Raw genomic sequence first — 20470 nt, forward strand, 5'->3', positions numbered from 1 at the left:
AGGGCTGTGGGGCTGCAGGCAGGGCTGCGGGGCTGCAGGCAGGGCTGCAGGCAGGGCTGTGGGGCTGCAGGCAGGGCTGCAGGCAGGGCTGTGGGACTGCAGGCAGGGCTGCAGGCAGGGCTGTGGGGCTGCAGGCAGGGCTGCAGGCAGGGCTGCAGGCAGGGCTGTGGGGCTGCAGGCAGGGCTGTGGGGCTGCAGGCAGGGCTGCAGGCAGGGCTGCGGGGCTGCAGGCAGGGCTGCGGGGCTGCAGGCAGGGCTGCTGGCAGGGCTGCAGGCAGGGCTGCAGGGCTGCAGGCAGGGCTGCAGGCAGGGCTGTGGGGCTGCAGGCAGGGCTGCAGGCAGGGCTGTGGGGCTGCAGGCAGGGCTGCGGGGCTGCAGGCAGGGCTGCAGGCAGGGCTGCAGGCAGGGCTGCGGGGCTGCAGGCAGGGCTGCGGGGCTGCAGGCAGGGCTGCAGGCAGGGCTGCGGGGCTGCAGACAGGGCTGCAGGCAGGGCTGCGAGGCTGCAGGCAGGGTTTCAGGCAAGGCTGCAGGCAGGGCTCAGCTTTGCACAGCAGCGTGCTGCAGCCTTAAAAGGCCCGGAGCAGCATCCCTTCTTGGCGTGCGGTGCTGGCACCCGAAAGCGGGAGTGAAACAGCCCTTAGCCCGGCCAGAGCTGGCACAGGAGGTGTGAGAGTAAACCGCAGCGTACAAGAATGTCTAAGTCACGCTCACGAGGTCCGGGGCTGGGGCACCGCTGTCACCAAAGCTCTGAGCTCCCGTGCTAAAAAAATAGCATTCTCTTTATTTGGCTCCAAATACGCGGGGCGCAGAAAGCCACGTGTGCTGTGCTCATTCTAATGCAGTTATTTCGGTGTCCGTGCAGGGTAACCTTCAATAACTCTCCATGTTCACACCCAAATGAAATCTGACTTTGCAGCGTCACTTGGTGTCCCTCGCTGGCGGGAGGGTCTGTGCTCGCTGTCCCCGTCACGCAGGACCCTGCGAGCACCGGGACCGCAGGGGCCAGGCCGGCTGCTATGGGGGAGCCATGGGTCCCCATGCCAGTGAAGTGAGCCGACAGTATTACCAGACCCCAGCAGTGCCGCGGTGGATCCAGCCAGGAGCGCTCTGACCGGCCCACGTTAATCAGCTGATGTTGCTGTAGCTAATGTCAGAGAAAGAAATATAGCTGTCCTTCCGATTGCTTGCTGCGATCCTTCAGAAACCTCTCTGTTCCTGAAATCGCTGCGATTTCTGTAAAGGAAGAGCTGCTGTGTAACTCCACTTGTGCAATTGACAATTTTGCAACAAAATACTTTGAAAATGAAACTGCTTTGGATCGCAGATACAGAAAACTCTCTGGCAAAGCAAAGGAAATACTTTGATAAAAAGCCAAAATGCCAGAGCTCTCAAACAGATCAGAGTTCGCTGCCTCTGTCAGCGCAGCAGCGCACATACTTCTAGTTAAATGGCAAGAGCAACTAATAAGGAGTTGGCCACAGTGTCCTTCCGTCAAGAATGTCCTCGTTTCTCAGTGTGGCTGGTGAGCTGTTTGAGGCCTCTACCTGGGCTGCAGTTCAAAATGCCGTTTAATGGCGCAGCATACGGCGGCATCTTGCTTGTTCACTAATAACAACGGAGGTGGGCAGAGTGTCACGCAGGTGCGCTGGGGGGTGCGCTGGGGGGTGCGCCGGGGGGTGCGCCGGTGGGTGCACTGGTGGGTGCGCTGGGGGGTGCGCTGGTGGGTGCGCTGGGGGGGCGGCTCCAGCGGGGGCTGCTCTGCTGAGCCGCGGCTGGGGCAGCGGTGAGATGCAGCGAACCCTTCCCGGCTGCTTCCAAATTCCTGCGAGGTCTCTGCTGAGCTCGGTCTTCACTTCAAACAAGTGAGCTGGGGTCATTGAATACTTCAGACAAATAAGAAACGGAAGCTGATGCATTGTTATAATAATTTGGCATAAATAGTGGTTTTCCTGGGAAAAAAAAGAAAAGGGAAAGATCGCTGGGAGGGGCCAGAGGAGTGGCTGTGCCCAGGTGGGCAGCCAGAGCAACGGGGCCGTCCCCGAATTGACCCGGGATGTGCGGGATGATCCCCGAATTGACCATGGGATGTGCAGGGTGACCCCAGAATTGACCTGGGATGTGTGTTGGGGATCCCTGAATTGACCCGGGATGTGCAGGGCAACCCCCAAATTGACCCTGGGATGTGTGGGGCCATCCCTGAATTGACCCGGGATGTGGGGGGGGGATCCCCGAATTGACCCGGGATGTGGGGGGCTGTCCCCAAACTGACCTGGGATGTGGGGGCTCAGGGCGCTGGCGCCGGGCGCTGCGGGGGCGCGGGGCGGACCTCCCCCAGCACGGCTTCCCAAGGCTGCCACAGAGCGCATTTCTTACAGGTACCGGTTCCCAAAGCCTATTTTATTCTTTGTTAAATAGGGTACGGGACATTTCCTGCTGTTACAACAAATACTGTTGTGTGCTCCTAATGTATGAACTGGGCACTTGGGCTGTTGGTGGCAGGGCAAATAAGGGTGAAGGGAATGCTTCTGCGATAAAATACCAGGTTTCTACTGTTGGCCGCTTGTGCAGGTCCTGTGGGCCTCCAACTGAGAAATGGCAGACAAGTGTAATACTTTGTATTTAGTCAAAAAAGAAGGGTGCTGGGGTTTGGGCCGTGAGGGCCAATTCAGAGTCCTGGGGGGATGAGTTCAGCACAGAGAAATGACAGTTGGTCACAGGTAAGTACAGAAACGTTTGTGATATTTGCTGGGCTTTTCCCTTTGCAATGAGACATACAGGAGATGTTCAGCGCTGCCAAAAGCATCATTTACACTAGGCCCTGGGAATTTATGTTTTGTCTGACAGTGTGGGATCATGAAATGTAAAGTTAGATTAATGGGCACCAGTATTTAAAAAAATCAATAATTAGTCATTTTCTTTCTTTTTGAGGATATTTCTCTCTTAGACAGAGGTATCAGAGTTGCTTCTGGTTGTCTTCTAACACCAAGTATTTCTAATGCCTGTAAACACGTAAAACAGTTACAGATTTGAGAGCAGTTTAGAAACTGTGTTATTTATGCTGCTCTAAGGTGCTTTTTAGGGACTGTCATAGGCAGTTTTGTTAGGAATTAAGATTTAAAATTCAAGAGTATTAAAGTGTTCTTGAGGAGGGTGGATAAGATGTTTGGAGTTTGCCCAAGGCTGCAGGAGCTGGTGGAAACCCTTGAGCGCGGTGCTGGCGGGACCTGGGCTGGATGAGTGGAAACCCTTGAGCGCGGTGCTGGCGGGACCTGGGCTGGATCAGTGCAAACCCTTGAGCGCGGTGCTGGCGGGACCTGGGCTGGATCAGTGCAAACCCTTGAGCGTGGTGCTGGTGAAGTTACCTTTATGCACTGACAGAACTTTTGATAATGTGCCTTATAAAATGGTATTGAAGGGTTAGCTGAGGATGCTCCGCGGTTGGGTATGGATGTGTGACACAGCCGAGGATGCTCCGGGGTCAGGTATCCATGTGTGACACAGCCGAGGATGCTCCGGGGTTGGGTATGGATGTGTGACACAGCCGAGGATGCTCTGGGGTTGGGTATCTGTGTGTGACACAGCCGAGGATGCTCTGGGGTTGGGTATCTGTGTGTGACACAGCCGAGGATGCTCCGCGGTTGGGTATCTGTGTGTGACACAGCCGAGGATGCTCCGCGGTTGGGTATCTGTGTGTGACACAGCCGAGGATGCTCCGCGGTTCGGTATGGATGTGTGACACAGCCGAGGATGCTCTGGGGTTGGGTATCTGTGTGTGACACAGCCGAGGATGCTCCGCGGTTGGGTATGGATGTGTGACACAGCCGAGGATGCTCCGCGGTTGGGTATGGATGTGTGACACAGCCGAGGATGCTCTGGGGTTGGGTATCTCTGTGTGACACAGCCGAGGATGCTCCGGGGTCAGGTATCCATGTGTGACACAGCCGAGGATGCTCCGGGGTTGGGTATGGATGTGTGACACAGCCGAGGATGCTCTGGGGTTGGGTATGGATGTGTGACACAGCCGAGGATGCTCTGGGGTTGGGTATGGATGTGTGACACAGCCGAGGATGCTTTGGGGTTGGGTATGGATGTGTGACACAGCCGAGGATGCTCTGGGGTTGGGTATCTGTGTGTGACACAGCTGAGGATGCTCCGCGGTTGGGTATCTGTGTGTGACACAGCTGAGGATGCTTCGCGGTTGGGTACGGATGTGTGACACAGCTGAGGATGCTCTGGGGTTGGGTATGGATGTGTGACACAGCTGAGGATGCTCTGGGGTTGGGTATGGATGTGTGACACAGCCGAGGATGCTCCGCGGTTGGGTATCTGTGTGTGACACAGCCGAGGATGCTCCGGGGTTGGGTACGGATGTGTGACACAGCCGAGGATGCTCTGGGGTTGGGTATGGATGTGTGACACAGCCGAGGATGCTCTGGGGTTGGGTATGGATGTGTGACACAGCCGAGGATGCTCCGCGGTTGGGTATGGATGTGTGACACAGCCGAGGATGCTTTGGGGTTGGGTATGGATGTGTGACACAGCTGAGGATGCTCCGTGGTTGGGTATGGATGTGTGACACAGCTGAGGATGCTTCGCGGTTGGGTATGGATGTGTGACACAGCCGAGGATGCTCCGCGGTTCGGTATGGATGTGTGACACAGCCGAGGATGCTCCGCGGTTGGGTATCTGTGTGTGACACAGCCGAGGATGCTCTGGGGTTGGGTATCTCTGTGTGACACAGCCGAGGATGCTCTGGGGTTGGGTATGGATGTGTGACACAGCCGAGGATGCTCCGCGGTTGGGTATCTGTGTGTGACACAGCCGAGGATGCTCTGGGGTTGGGTATGGATGTGTGACACAGCCGAGGATGCTCCGCGGTTGGGTATCTGTGTGTGACACAGCCGAGGATGCTCTGGGGTTGGGTATGGATGTGTGACACAGCCGAGGATGCTCCGCGGTTGGGTATGGATGTGTGACACAGCCGAGGACGCTCCGCGGTTGGGTATCTGTGTGTGACACAGCCGAGGATGCTCTGGGGTTGGGTATGGATGTGTGACACAGCCGAGGATGCTCCGCGGTTGGGTATGGATGTGTGACACAGCCGAGGATGCTCTGGGGTTGGGTATGGATGTGTGACACAGCCGAGGATGCTCTGGGGTTGGGTATGGATGTGTGACACAGCCGAGGATGCTCCGCGGTTGGGTATGGATGTGTGACACAGCCGAGGATGCTCTGCGGTTGGGTATCTGTGTGTGACACAGCCGAGGATGCTCTGGGGTTGGGTATCTGTGTGTGACACAGCCGAGGATGCTCCGCGGTTGGGTATCTGTGTGTGACACAGCTGAGGATGCTCCACGGTTGGGTATCTGTGTGTGACACAGCCGAGGATGCTCTGGGGTTGGGTATCTGTGTGTGACACAGCCGAGGATGCTCTGGGGTTGGGTATGGATGTGTGACACAGCCGAGGATGCTCCGCGGTTGGGTATGGATGTGTGACACAGCCGAGGATGCTCCACGGTTGGGTATGGATGTGTGACACAGCCGAGGATGCTCCGCGGTTGGGTATCTGTGTGTGACACAGCCGAGGATGCTCCGCGGTTGGGTATCTGTGTGTGACACAGCTGAGGATGCTCTGGTGTCCCTGTCTGCACCCCTGTGCTGGGAGGGGAGAACCTTCCTCTGGCCAGATGCTGCGCAGTGCCGGGGATGTGCCGTCAGCGTCGCCGGCACCACGGTACCGGCAAACCCCAGGGCCCAGGGAGCCTCGCCCAGGAGATAAGCGAGAAAATGAGGAATGTTTCCAGGAGTTACTATTTGATTTGGCTGAGTTGGTACGGGCAGGAACGCGAAGAGCAGGGAAGGAGTTGTGCTGGCTGTTTGCCGGGCACAGGGGTGGGAACAGGTAGAGCTGCAAAAGCAAATGAAGTAAAGCGCTATGCTGGGAACGTGCACAGAGCACCCGCGGTGTGTGCCGCACGGCGGGAGGGCGGCCGGGAAAGGAGATGGGGGGACCCCGCGCGCTGGGACCTGCTGGGGAGGCTGCTCGGGGCTCCGAAACACCAACGGGACAGCACGCGCCTCCTTCTAGCAAATGAAGAGAAACCTTCTCAATTCCTAAAAAGTTAGGCCTCTGCTGCATGAGGCATTGGCATCTGCCTCGTGTGAGCGAGGCTTAAACCACTTTATTGTCAAGGAGTCTGTCCTCTGAGAGGGCGGTTTGGCGGAATGGTTGCAGCAACAAACCCACGTTCCTCAGGCAATAATAAACACTTCAGCCTGGTGATCCACGCCTTGGGGTCCTCGGGATTTAGGAGAAATGGAATGAGTTGTGAATGCGTTTGGAAGGGCTGTGACATGCTCAGACTGAAGATCTTCATTATTCCCATGGCGTGGAACGAGATTTTGGAAGTAACATCAAACAGCAAAAGCTGTTAGTGACAATTAACCGGGTTAGAGCTCCTATGGCAGAATGTGACACTGGAGAAAAGAAAAGGTATTTCAGCAAACAGAAGGTTGGGTAGGGGATGAACTGGTGTCATTACCAGCCCATAACTCAGCATTAGCGGAGCACTGTATATTGCTCCTGCTATGAAATGAGAGTTGTTGTGGTTCCAGATTCACGAGTTTGACGGCAAACCGGAGCGTTGCTCTGGCGGGGTTCGGCAGGACGCGCGGAGCACGCGGGATCCCTTGGGAACACCACGGGCGGCCGCCCCGGCTGCAAAGGGGTTTGAGCAGGAGCAGATGGGAAGGAGCTGCTCGGAGGGCCGGTCAGCCTGCTCTCCAACGCACCTGCCTCCCAACTCTTATTTGACACATTTAGTGAAAAAAAAAAAGCAGCAGAAAGGCCTTTAGTAGCTATCAATGTTGTGTCAATGTTGTTTGGGTTACAAGAGGGTCTTTTACAGCCCCGCTGGTCTGCTCTGGAGATCCCGCAGGCACACGCACGCTCTGCTCTGGAGATCCCTCCTCCCCAGGCTTCGCTGCTGCTCATCACATCTGCAGGGGAAGAAAGCGTTTGGCTGAGCTCTTCTGCCGCTGCCTCGTGGTTTGCTCTCCGGCATCGTGTTCCCGTGTTGGCGATGCCGCATCGCCACAGCCACCGGTCCCACGCCGGGCTGCGGGTTCAGCGGGGAGCACGCGGAACGCGCCGAGGAGCGGCCGAGATGCTGCTCAGCGCGGGGCAGACGGTGACACCGGCTGGGACCGCGGCTCAATGCCGCCCAGCTCCTGCGGGAGGCAAATCTGGCTTTGGGGAGGAGAAAGCCCTTCCAAAGGAATAAGGCCTGTGAAAGATCTCAGGCTTTGGACAACTTTGTAGAAGCAATAGCAACAGAAAAGGAAAAAGCTAGACGGAGTGCCGTCATCTGACCCGCCACCATCAATCTCCCAGCAGCCTGGTGTTGACGACACTTCAGCTCCACGCAAAAGAAACACAGCGCAGCGAACGACACTCTGAGCAAAAATGTGCCAACAAGTTTGTCTTTAATCAGTAATTAATGAACAGTTTTTCTCATTCATCAGAGTGTGAAGACTTCTGCATATCTGGCACTGCAGGGACAGCACAGCCGCCCTCTTTTGAACGTTTCCCAGCTCGCGTATGAATATCACATGAAAGTGAATTACCCGAAGAGTTAAGAACGGCTGCTGTTTGCTGACAGGCTGTGCCCAGCGGTGCAAGAATTGCGTGACAAATGAGAAACATCTCCGTGTCACTTTAGCCATGATGCTCAGACGAGAACAGGACCCGTCCCGGGGCTGCCCCCCCGCCCAGCCCGGGGCACTGGCTGTGCCGAACCGCTGCGGCTGCGACTCCCAGCACCTGCCGCTGCCACCGCGGGTTTAGTCCGGCCAGGCTGCCGAGCCTCGGGAAGCCCTGGCAAATGACCAGCTGCCTGTGTTCTGCCTGCAAAAAGGCTTCTGGGTGGGAAAAGTGGAGCTCCCTTGCACAAATGCACCAAGTTCTACACCAGGAATAAATATTCTTAGATGACTGCTCCAAAATCTTAGTAAAAGCAAATCAGCTCGTCATTTACATCCTGCAACTTATGTGTATTTTGTTGTTTATCAGGAACCTAAATGAAGACTCAAGATTTGGAGTCTTTGCGGTGTCCTGGATCTTGCTTTACATTTGAAGGCTGTTTGGGACAGGTTGCTGGTTACCAAAAGAAGAGAAGTACTTTTTGCTGGAGAAGGTAAATACATTTTTCCACTCCTTCCCCCGTGTGCCGGACGGGCCGTGCCCCAGCACCGGTATTGCTGGCATTTGCCTCCCCACCCCACCTCGCGCTTCGGTGGTGCCGATACACACCCAGGTCTGCAGAGACTCCGTGTCACCAACGGGCAGCTCTGGCAGCAGCCGCGGTGAGGGCACTGTGCCGATGGACACTCCCCCGGCCCCGGTGCAGCCGCCTTTGCTGCATGTGCTGCGGCCGAGCCGTGGGCTGGCGGGGGCTCTGCCAGCACCTCCCCGGGTCAAACAGGCCGTGCCATGAGATGGGCTGAGCGACTCCGGTGAAACTGTTCTGGTAACTCGTGCAACACCCAGTGTGAAGAGATGGTGAACTGAACCTCTGTGCTTGACGCCGGCTTCCTGACAGCACCACAGCAGCAGAGGGAGGCACTGGTACGGGAGGGAAAGAAACAACAAGAAATCCTGTCTGTAATTCCTGCTGGCGTTGCCCGCAGCGTCTCCCTGCGCTGGTTTGCAGTGCAGTTGCACCCCAGCCCCTGCAGGCAGTGCAGCTGGGGGCTGCAGCTCCCGTGCACGCTCAGCTCTTGTGCACGCTCAGCTCTTGTGCACGCTCAGCTCTTGTGCACGCTCAGCTCCCGTGTGCTGTGCAGAAAGCAGCTTCAACAGGCAGAGGAAGCCGACGGCGTTTCCTCTGCCGCGGTGCCCGCGCTGCTGCTCCCGGCTGCCGCCCACGCACCCTGGCCCAGCAGCGGCTCCTGTCCCGGTGCTGCCCGGCCAGGGCCACTCAGCTGTGGTTCAACAAGGGCTGGCAGTGCCCGGTGGAGCCAGGGGACAGCGTTTCTCTCCCAGGTTGAGCAAGGGACGTTTGTAGCAAGCCGTGCCCCACGCGGCAAGCTCTCGCGCTGCAGGGCTCGGGCGGAAGGGCCGCCGCTTGTGCAGGAAGCCCGAGATGGCGGCGGTCGCAGCAGAAATAACAAAAGCGGGTCTAAGTGTCTCTGGGCGGTGAGGCCGGCCCCGCAACCGTTATCTGCGGCTCGCAGCAGGCAGGGAGCCCAGGGCGCCACCCCACCATCGCCCCACTGCCGGGCACCGCGGGCACGGCCAGGTCGGGCCGCCTGAGCCCGGCCCTGCCAGATGCCGACGGGCAGATTAACGGGTCGCAATGGCGGCGTCTCCAACCGGCGCATTTCAAACCGCGCGTCTGCGCCCAAGACGTGAGCGTCGCCAGCACCCGCCCCGCCGCAGCTCGGGCTGCAGCTGCGATGCAAAAGCACTTCCCCTTGCATCTCCTTTTTTTTTTTTTATTAGCTGAAAGTAATTTTTGCTGCTTTAAGAAAATATATATGCAAACCCCAGCGCATCGCCATGGTTACTGCTGTGTGCTGCTGCAAATAGCCTGTTTCACGTCCTTAGACCTGTAGAGTTTGGAGAGCGTGGTTCTTGTGGCCTTTCACTGTTTCCCCCCGAGGCCGCCGTCCCGCGGTCGCACAGAGCGCACGCTGTAGCTCTCGGCGCGCGGGCGGAGGCGGCGGCTGGCGGGGCTGCAGCTCCACGCTCCCCTGCAGGACGGACCCCAGGTAAGAATTCTGCTTTTTACCCCACTTTGTGGCCCTTGCCGGCTGTGCGGATTTGCAGCAGAGTAGCGTACGGTTGTTTAGTGGGTTACGGTAAGTTGTTCAGCAAGCTAGATTGTTTTATTACATCTGCATTTCATTGTACCTCCTTCGGCATACAGTTCTGGCTGTCTTGAGCGAAGTTAGGGAAGATTTAAGTGATATGTTAAAGAAATTAGCACTAAACATACAACTTTGTCATGCAAAGTTTAAGTAATAAACCCCTGCAGTTCAGAGAGTATCAAAGGCAGCAGCCAGATCCCAAAGCTGGGGGTGCGGGGGGACCCCCGCAGTCTGGGGACCCTGAGCAAGCACCGACCCGCTCCCAGGGCCACGGGAACAAACCGTGGGTACATCCTGCTCTTCTCTTCTGGTTTTGCTGTCGTTCTGTCTGTTGGTCTCCTGAGGTGTTTGCTCTGCAGGGAAAGTTGGGAGAAAGGTTTTTTCGCGCGCTTTCCGAGCCCCGGGAGGTGCTTCAGCAGTCTGCTCCGCGCTGCGGGTGAGGGGGACAGGGCAGGGTGCTTGTGCTGAGGCCCCACCACCCTACTTGTGCTCATCGGTAAAGCCCACGAGAAATTGAAATGACATGAATCCCCTACGAGTGAACCCTTGGCCTCCCGCCGTGACACACTGGTGAGCGTCCCACCAGTTTCCGTGATTCCGTGCGATGTGGGATCACGAGCAGGGTCCACCCGTCCCCAGCACCCGTGGTGCTCCCACAGAGCTAAAGTGGAGCCGGCACTGCCAGCCGGGCTCCAGCCGCAGCCATCGTTACAGAGAACACGAGGATGTAGCACATGTCATAATTATTCACTGTGAAACTATCAGTGTGGATTTTGCTCATTTATTTGCTTGTAGACTAGTAGAGATTTAAAATACTTTATTACTTTTAACAAAAATATCATCACTTAATAGGCGCAGGAGACTTTAAAATGAAAGGACAGTACAGTCAGAGGGCCAAGTCTGAAATTTGTGCATTATCTTCACTAAAGTGCACACGCAGATAACATCATTCCAGCAGAAAAAGGGGCTTTCAGCGCGGCGGCGTGCCAGCGGTGGCTGCGTGTCGCTGCGTGTCGCTGCAGCGGAAGTTCGTTACTGCGCCAGTTGCGCTGCGCTGGGAGAGATGTAACGATTGCTTTCTTTATCGGAGACGCTGAACTCTAATGTCGGGCCTTTCCGCGGAACTTGAGTTTCATGAGTGTCGGACAAATAACAGCCTAAAGAAGCAAACGGCTTCTTCAGGATCGTAATTGTGTTTAGTCGGTGTTTGCAGCAGCTTGTGTACTTGCCTTTAAATAAAGGCCAGGGAAACAAACAAAAGGAAAAGTTAGAGTGCAAGGTTTGGTTTGCGGCTGTTGTATTCCGGCTGTTCGGAACGATGCGACGAGGCCGCAGGACCTGTGTCACGCTGGCTGGGTTTGCCCGGGCTGGCCGGGCTGGAGGAAGGGCAGGAAACCTTGCTCAATTTTCTGGGGCCGGGCTCTTGCTTCCCTCGGGCCGGGGCCGCGTTAGAGGGTTCCTCTTTCCGTGCTCCAGCTGTAATGGTGCGCAGCGACTCTAAACCATAAAATGTCTCTCAAAATACTTTCTCTGTATGCGTGTTTCTCTTTTCCCTTGTCTCCCAATTGATGCCTTTATGTTTAAACGACATACGAAGCTAAGTGTACAATGACATATTTCTTTATCTTTCTCTGCCGGAAGATGATTAGCCCATTGTTTTGTTTGGGATCCCAGCTGATCATTATCAGATGACAGTGTGGAAGATCGCTGGGCCCGCGGCTTCCTCACGGTTCTCTCTTTGCCATGCCCTGCCTGGACACCTTGTTAGTGCAGAGCTGGCGCTCGGCATCTGTGCCTAAAGCCCCGAGACCAACAGGACCCCACGAAATGGAATGTGTTCACTGTATAGGCTATAGGGAGAAAGGGCACCCCAGACGAACAGGGCACGGACGTCCCGCTGTGCAGCTGAGGGCACCTCGGTGCCTGCGTCCCGGGCAGCGGGAGGCCCGGTTTAGCCTGCGCTTCTTTTGTAAAGCGAGCTCTAAGTGCAAAAAAGATTGCTTGTGCAGACACCGGCCTACTGAAGATATTGAAGAGCAGCCTGGGCGCTGAGGAGCTTGTAGGGAAAACTTTGTGAGCGGCACAGAAGTGCCCAGCGTACTGATGTCAGCGTGCAGAGAGGAAACGGCCTCGCGTCGTTCTTTGTGAGAGAACAGAAACAGGAAGAGCAGCAAATGACCCATTACAGTATTCGTTCCTGGGACTCCCGAGGCATGTGGGCCCAGCGCCGCTATCTGAGCAGCGCATCTGTGCCGCTGCTGCTTTGTGTGAGCACAGGCAGAGTCCTGCGACGCAGGCAAATATAAAATACCACGGGATACCAATTGTCGTGAACTTTTTACTGATCTGGATTAAACTTCTTTGAAACAAAAATGAAAATCCACGGCATGTTCTCTTGAAAGAAAAATGAATGTTTCTTTATACCTTTTCAGTCTTCACTTTCTATAATAAAGCCAAAAAAAATGAACAGAAAATTATTAAAGCTGAAAAGCACATTATCACCTAATTTCACAAAACATAACTCTTTGCTTAGTTCAGCCCTGAGTACAGATCAAGAAAAAAGGCAAATTTCTTGGCAAATTTCTTCTATTCTCCAGCCTAATATATTTCAAAGCAAACAGCAAAGCGTTTTGTCTTATTCTGTTATGGATTGAAGGATGTGGAGGATGTAATTCTGAGCAATCACTTGAAATATCAGAAGCCAACAGAAGCTCAGTATCTATAAATGAATAAAGGTAGCATTCAATTGCAGTGAGGATGCCACTTTAGTGCTGATCTTTTTCATTTGTACGGTAAAAATGAATGCATTCTGGAACAACTGGGCACAGGTAGCAAGTGATGCTGAGAATTACGAACACAAGTTACAGGGTTTGGGGGTAAGAGACAAGCAAGAGAGGGAGAAGATGGCAAGACAAAGTTCTAGCAGAAATACAACCCCAGTGTGTTTGGTGGAAAACTGAAGTTGGAACAAGGTGTCTGTGTTGACAGAGATGTTTAACACAAGCGAGTTACGCTTCTGATACTGGAGAGAAACTCTGTTTTTTTCCTCATCTTCTGTGATGTCTGTGTGCCTGGTCGTTTCCTTGTAGCCTGTTATTGGTGTTGGTGGGATGAACACCAGCCTCACGGTCTGAAAAAATACACGGCATGGGAGTCCCAGGCTGTGGAAACACAGAGCGGCTGAAATTAGAGCACGTCCAACAAGGGGACCCTGTGTGGGGGGGTCCCGTGTCCCTGTGTTTGTGTTCCAGCCCCAGGGCACCAGACGCAGCCACAGCTTGTCACTGCGTCCCCAGAGTACTGACTGCCAGGCGGGAGCACTGCTGCGGGAGTGACGCTGAACGCAGCACAGAGCAGGGCTGTTGGCATTCAGAATAGAGTCAGCAAGAAGCATCAGGTGTAAAGGAGTATCTCCTGTTTGCACACCAGGGGGTGAGCAGGAGTATCTGCTGTTTGCACACCAGGGGTGAGCAGGAGTATCTGCTGTTTGCACACCAGGGGGGTGAGCAGGAGTATCTGCTGTTTGCACACCAGGGGTGAGCAGGAGAGCTGTGGGGTGCAGGACAGCCTGGGCAGCACGTGCACGGGAGCACCAAACCAGCCCCTTGCTGAGTGCCTGTGCTGGGCTGGGGCACTGGCCTGAGCCCTCAGGGAGACAGAAGGGAGGTCAGACCAAATGGGAAAACTTAACCATGGAAAAGCCTCCTATAGTTCTTTGTGTTTTAACTTCTGAAGTGTGCGGTACCCAGCTCCTTGCAGTGGCCTGGCTGTGCCCTGCTGTCACCGTGCATGTCCCTGTGCTGCGGTCCCTGCCAGTGAAGCACTGACGCATCACAACTGTGAGACTTCAGAAAAAAATTGACTCCTTATAGACATTACGATGTCTTTTTGGCACAGCGTAGATTATGCTGGCAGCAGAACTTGTTTACAGGATTCACACTCTTCGTCTCCGTGAACACACGTTTATTCGATAGCTCTTAATTTTCACAACCAAAGCAAAGAGAAAGCTCTATGGAGGTGGAGCTGCAGTAGTTTGACATGTCCGTTTTATAACGCTTTCCAAACCTAAGGGTGGTTAAAGCCTCTGCAGAAGCTCCTGCAGTAACTCTCATCCGTGCCGAGAGGCGGGAGCGCGGTACCGGTACCGGGGGCGGCCGCGCCGGTCACCGTGACCCACGCCGAGGTGCCCACGGGCTGTGGCTGGGGCCGGGCACGGCCTGGGCTGCGGCGCCAGAGCTGCCGGGGCAGAGCCTGCCCGGGGGACAGGGGATTTCCTCGTCTTGACTAATTGGCTACCGTTACATTGAGCAACAGGCACCCGGAGGAACAGAAACTGCTGGAGCGCTCGCCATGAGGTAACGGTTCTCTGGAACGTTCCCTACGGGAGGAAACAGAAATTAAAAGTTTAATGGAAAAGGGAATAATTGAGCTTTTTTAAAAAACCCTATGTGTATATGCATTGAAATGCAGTCAGCCTTAGCAGTAAACAGTTGCTTCATATGATACAATAATTGGAAAAAAATACTAAGCAAGATGTCTCCTGGAATCAGTGCAAATATTTGTAGGGTGTGAGTTTGGCTCAGACACGACTGCTGCCTTGATATCAAAAGTCAAAGTCAGAGAATGCTGCCACTGATTTTACTAAAATGGCAAAATATAGAAAACTGAAAGCTCTAGTTTTCAAAGGCATGGGACTCTTCTATGGCAAACAGAAAAAAAGAAAATGAATTACCCATATAAGAGGAATATTGTGAGCCCCGGGGGTGGAACGGACTGTGCGCTAGAAGTGTAGATCAAAAGGAGTAAACCTCGCAGGGGCAGAGGACGGAGCTGGAAGAGGGGCCACGAAAGGTCACTTAATCCATTCCCTCGCCCCAGGCAGGGTGGAGTGGACCTAAATCACTCCTCCGGATGAGTGTCTAACCCTGATTCTGTACCCTTGTCAGGCCTGTTTTTCCCTCTAAGTCCAGCCTGAATCTCTCTCCCTGCAGTTTAAGCCCATCTTCTTGTCCTCTCCACCATAAATACAGAGACAAGATTGTTCCCTGCTCTTTATAGTGTCCTTAAATCTTGGAAGATCATTGCAGTGCTTCCCCCGGCCTTGCCACTGCCAGGCTGTTTCCACCTCTTTCCATCGTTTTGTCCCCAGCACCCTCTCCAGAGCTCCTGTCCCGCATCCCAGTGGGCTGACATGGGTGGGAACAGCCCCGACGCCCTGGCACACCCCCAGCAGCCTGCCTGCCTCTCCGCCTGTTTAGGTGTACACCCTTCTCTTTTGCTGTCCCTTAGGTTAGTGCCACGTTGTTTTGTTGAGACTCCTTCACGCATGGCCCTAGACGTGGGCGATCTGGCATGGCACACATTTACGTTGTGACTGATCTGTATTGTTGTAGCTCCTTTTTCTGCGCTGGTCCCGTCGGCGTCACTGGCGTGGCAGGCCTGACCCCTGCCCTGTGACACTGCCGGAGCACAACCGGTGTGTTGGTGAGGGGGTGCTGGTCTCGGAGGGCTCTCTGGAGCACGGGAGCTCAGAGCAGCGCTTGGCTGTCGCGGTGGCACCGGCCATCTGCCCCGGCCAGTGTGCCCGGGTTGTCCTGGGGGCCATGGGGGTCACCCTGGGGGCCATAGGGAGCCCCTGGGGATCACCCTGGGGTCCATAGGGAGCCCATGGGGATCGCCTGGGGGCCATGGGGAGCCCCTGGGGATCACCCTGGGGGCCATAGGGAGCCGATGGGGATCACCCTGGGGGCCATGGGGGTCACCCCAGGGCCCACAAGGGTGGGATCACCCTGGGCGCCATGGGGTTCACCCGGGCCCACGGGGAGCCCCTGGGATCACCCTGCTGGCCGGCGCAGCCCTGCAGACCCCACATCAGCGTCACCTCCAGGCTCCTCTCACTGGGGCCACATGGGCAAAAATCACCAGTGTGCAATGGGCTGGATCTGCCGAAGATGAAGGGAGAGCGGGAACTGCACACACGCAGGGTCTGTCGCCTGCTCTAGAGATGGGTCCCGTGGCCGCGCTAGAGCACAAGCGCTCCGGGGCTGCGGAGGCAGCGCGCTGTGCCGGGGCGCGGCTGGGGGCCCGCAGGCCGAGCGGCCCGGCCGGGCGGCGGAGCGCAGACATTTTCCACTCGCTTCCCTCCCCCCGCCCTTTTTTTCCCTTTCCTCCGAAGCCGGAGGCGGCGGCGGGGCCGGGCACGTGTGCTGGGGCCCGGGCACCGTGACTCATGCGGCGCCGGGCCGCGCCGCCGCGGGGAGGATGAGGGCGGCGAGTCCCCGGGGGAGGGCAGCCCGCGACGCCTCCGCTCGTCACCTTGTCCCCGGGCTCGTGTCGCCCGGATCCCGGAGCCTGCGCCGGGCCTAGGTGAGCGGGGCTGGGCCGGGGCTCCCCGCGGCGGGCCCGGGGCGGCCCGCGGCGCCGAGGCCGGGGCGCTTCCGGGTGGGGCGGGGGCGGCGGCGGAAGCCGGGGCCGGGGCCGGCGCGGGGAGCCCGGGCCGCTGCCGCCGCTCCCGCCCGCCGCGCCGGCGGCGCTGTCAGCATGTGCCCCTGACTGGGCCGGGCCGCCCGCACCGCCGCGCCCGGCCAGCGCCGCGCCCGCCAGCATGCCCGAGGTGAGTGCCGGCCCAGCGGCCTCCCCGGCGCGGCGGGGCCCGCGGCCTGGCGGGGCCGGGGAGCGGGGGGCTCGGCTCGGCGGGGACGCGGGCCGGGGGAGCGGGGCGGGCGCGGCCCCGCCTGCCCGTGTCCCGGTGCAGGCGGCGGGGCCGGGGGGCCCAGCCCGGCGGCGGGAGCTCGCCAGGCGGGAGCCCCGGGAGCCGTGCGGGGCAGGTGCGGGGGCGAGCGGCGCGGGGCCGCGGGCAGGGGCAGCCCCGCGGGCGGGAGGGCCGGGCCGGGCCTGCGCTGGGCCCGGCGCCGCGGCTGCTCCGAGACCCGGTTGTGGGGTAGATTTGTAAAGCAGACGGTAACTTGGGAGGGACGTCAGCGGCGCGGGGGGTGCGGGGTGTGCGCGGCGCGGGGTGTGCGGGGTGCGCGGGGTGTGCGGGGTGTGCGGGGCGCGGGGTGTGCGCGGCGCGGCCGGCCGGAATCCCGTCTGCGGACGCGATCCCGTCTGCGGACGCGCTGGCTGCCCGGCCCGTCGGGAGCTTCTGCACGGACTGGGTGCCAATGGGGGTTGTGTTTGGTTATGGGGTTTAGGTTGGGTTTTTTTGGTTTTGGTTTGGGTGTTTTTTTGCTTCTTTTGGTGAAAGTTACTGAATTCAGAACTTTGTTTTGCATCTCTTTACTGTAAACAAATCAGTTTGTTAAGATGTTAGCATAATGGGAGAGAAAAATGCAGGGATGTCATCTGTATTAAATGCTTGGTTTAGAAAAATATATCATTTTTTTTTTTTTAGAATTCTTTCTTTTGATGATTTTTTTTTGAGGAACGGAATATACGCTGCAAAACACAGCAGTAGCAGAAGGACACGGGTGACAGAGTAGGGACAGTGAAACTGCACGAGAGCAGGTTCTACAGAGAGGTGTGAGCACAGGAGGGAGCGGGGTGAATAGTGAATAACAGCATTGAATACATAACTGGACCATGTCTTTAGCACCACGGGAAAAAGGTTCGAATGAAATGACAACGCGTTCCAAAGTGACACAGGAAGTAATTTGCATGATGTATAATTAACCGGTGATGCTTATTACTGCAGGGTTGGTTTGAGGGTGAGCGCGGGCTGTTGGCAGCGGGGAGCCGCGGTGCAGCGCAGGCTCCTGCCGGGCCGAGCCTCCCGGCGCTGACACACACCAGCACCAGCGCCGCGGTGGCTTAACCAGAGAGCAGAGGAGGGGAGGCGGCTGGGGGTGGGGGACCGGCCGGGGCGCTGGGTGACGCTGAGCTGGGCTCTGTGCTTCCAGCACCCGCTTTTGCCATGTGCATTGTGTGAGGCCCGTGTCGCTCTGCTTTCCTCAGCTGGCGTTGGATCGGGGGTGGACTAGAACAGTGTAAAATCGAGTTGTACTGCCCTGGATTTAAAGTGCAGGCTTCTGAACTACACAAGTTCTTCAGGCTTATTTGAAACGAGATGTTGAAATACAAGAGCGGTGGTGATGACTGGACATCCTGGGTTTTATGACCAGTTAGTCTCCAGACTCGAGAAAAGTTTGAAAATTTATTACCCTCCATGTTGTATATATGAATTAACAGTAATTGTGGAGTAACACCTGAAGGTACAGGATTGTGCAGCTGTTATTTACTGGGGCTACTGCGGAAAGACGCACGGCAACAGATTTCTTAGTCTGGCCTCTGAAAGTGACAGCGTATTTACTGTCTCCTTTCCTTAAAGCCATCAGGGGATTCAGTTTATTTTTAAAGGCAGGCCAGGATCTGAGACCAGATCGTGTTGTGTTGTATGAAGCTGTTGAATCAGGCAAAACTGGGGCATTGTGTGAGCAATTTGTAATTCACTTGAGTTAGGAAGCAGCGTCAGAGCTGTCGTGTGGGAACTCCCCTTGGCTGCAGCGGCGTGTATGGTTTCCATACATCCACGGCACAGCGCCCGCGTTCCCCGCGCTGGGAGCAGCCCGGCTTTGTGATTTCTTTTCATTTCCCCACAAAGTCCTGCGTTGTGCCGGCTGTGTCAGGAGCGGTGTGAAGCGCAGCTGTGCCGCGTGCCAGGTCCACACGCGCTTCGCGTGGCTCTGGGCTCAAAGCTGCACCGCAGACTCGGGAGGTCACCGGCTCCACGCGCAGCTCGCACCCTCCTGGGCAGGTGTCTCACCTGTGTCCCTCACCCTCCAGGCAGATGATCTTAGAGTTTGAGATCTGGTAGATTAACAAGGTAATAGATAGTTTGTGTATTGAGGAGTATCAACAAAACAGTTTAATTACTGGAAGCAGATAATTTTCATTTGAAATTTCCCTGCTATGTTGTTATGTAATTGCGGAAGTTAGCATAATTCATAGTCTGTGCTCGCAGGTTTGTCTGTCGGCAGTGACGGCCGAGCAGTTGATGTCGCTGACTCGCTGCAGTCGGTGTTGGGGGGCGTGGGGGTTCCCAGTCCAGTTCGTCCTGGTGGGACTGGGGGGATGGCAGAAGCGTGATCCTGAGCGAGACCCGGGCGCGGGGGTTCGGCGGGTGCCAAGGGGTCCTGGAGAGCCTGAGGTGCAGCAGCGCGGTGGAGCCCTTGGGGAGGCCGTGCTGCGGGTGCGGGCCGTGCTGCGGGTGCGGGCCGTGCTGCGGTGCAGGTCGTGCTGCAGTGCGGGCCGTGCTGCGGTGCGGGCCGTGCTGCGGTGCGGGCCGTGCTGCGGTGCGGGCCGTGCTGCGGTGCGGGCCGTGCCGCGGGTGCGGGCCGTGCCGCGGGTGCGGGCCGTGCTGCGGGTGCGGGCCATGCTGCGGTGCCGGCCATGCTGCGGTGCCGGCCGTGCTGCGGGTGCGGGCCGTGCTGCGGTGCGGGCCGTGCTGCGGTGCGGGCCGTGCTGCGGTGCGGGCCGTGCCGCGGGTGCGGGCCGTGCCGCGGGTGCGGGCCGTGCCGCGGGTGCGGGCCGTGCCGCGGGTGCGGGCCGTGCTGCGGTGCGGGCCGTGCTGCGGGTGCGGGCCGTGCTGCGGTGCCGGCCGTGCTGCGGGTGCGGGCCGTGCTGCGGTGCGGGCCGTGCTGCGGTGCGGGCCGTGCTGCGGTGCGGGCCGTGCTGCGGGTGCGGGCCGTGCTGCGGTGCGGGCCGTGCTGCGGGTGCGGGCCGTGCTGCGGGTGCGAGCCGTGCTGCGGTGCGGGCCGTGCTGCGGGTGCGGGCCGTGCTGCGGGTGCGGGCCGTGCTGCGGTGCGGGCCGTGCTGCGGGTGCGGGCCGTGCCGCGGTGCGGGCCGTGCCGCGGTGCGGGCCGTGCCGCGGTGCCGGCCGTGCCGCGGTGCCGGCCGTGCCGCGGGTGCGGGCCGTGCTGCGGGCGCGGGCCGTGCTGCGGTGCGGGCCGTGCTGCGGTGCGGGCCGTGCTGCGGTGCGGGCCGTGCTGCGGTGCGGGCCGTGCTGCGGGTGCGGGCCGTGCTGCGGTGCGAGCCGTGCTGCGGTGCCGGCCGTGCTGCGGTGCTGGCCGTGCCGCGGGTGCGGGCCGTGCTGCGGGCGCGGGCCGTGCTGCGGTGCCGGCCGTGCCGCGGTGCGGGCCGTGCTGCGGTGCCGGCCGTGCTGCGGGCGCGGGCCGTGCTGCGGTGCGGGCCGTGCTGCGGTGCGGGCCGTGCTGCGGTGCCGGCCGCGCTGGCTGCGCTCGGCGAGGGCTGTGGGGCAGGGGCCACTGTAAAGTGTCAGGGGCTTTTGCTGATTTTACTTTAGACTGGAAATGCTGTCAGTTCATTCTGCTTTGGGAAGTTCAAAAATATAATCAGGAATAAGTAAGTGTGAATCAAGCTGCTTCAAGCCTTAAGCGTAGCCATTCATTTTTGGTTTTGGAGAAAGGTTAATTTTCGTTTGCATTACTCCACCTCTTGAATTCTACTGCTTTGGTGCTTCACTAAGACTCAGGTGCTGTTCATAATTTTTTAGCGTTAATAGGTAAGAATTACACAGTTTATCTGTATTCTGCTTCCCATAGCAATGCCGAGGATTGAACAAACTGACGTTTATAGACACCTC

The 20470-nt window shown here is 57.7% G+C and overlaps 1 protein-coding gene and 1 long non-coding RNA gene across 16 annotated transcripts in view; one reads left to right on the top strand and one right to left on the bottom strand.

Moving 5' to 3' along the window:
• Positions 1 to 9606: 9606 nt before the first annotated feature.
• MBNL1 (muscleblind like splicing regulator 1) overlaps positions 9607 to 20470 on the top strand; it is an 86666-nt gene continuing 75802 nt past the window's right edge. For 9 of the 15 annotated variants that reach the window (XM_082056254.1, XM_082056265.1, XM_082056268.1 and 6 more), the window contains exon 1: positions 9637 to 9771. Coding sequence is in view for 1 of the 15 variants with exons in the window: in XM_082056269.1 (XP_081912395.1) it covers positions 16475 to 16483 (9 nt within the window). In the remaining 14 variants the exon portion in view is untranslated. Of the gene's footprint in view, positions 9772 to 16067; positions 16237 to 16341; positions 16484 to 20470 lie in introns of those variants that run through there. The other 6 variants (XM_082056263.1, XM_082056269.1, XM_082056267.1 and 3 more) reach the window with 5 other exon arrangements.
• On the bottom strand, positions 9619 to 12427 carry LOC309441519. Its single transcript, XR_014184402.1, has 3 exons — positions 10355 to 12427; positions 10149 to 10223; positions 9619 to 9753 (listed from the first exon to the last, which is right to left on the bottom strand). It is a non-coding gene; the product is annotated as an uncharacterized lncRNA (long non-coding RNA).

Source organism: Streptopelia decaocto (assembly GCF_964273445.1).
Source record: "Streptopelia decaocto genome assembly, chromosome: 6".
In the NCBI taxonomy this organism is placed as follows: domain Eukaryota; kingdom Metazoa; phylum Chordata; class Aves; order Columbiformes; family Columbidae; genus Streptopelia; species Streptopelia decaocto.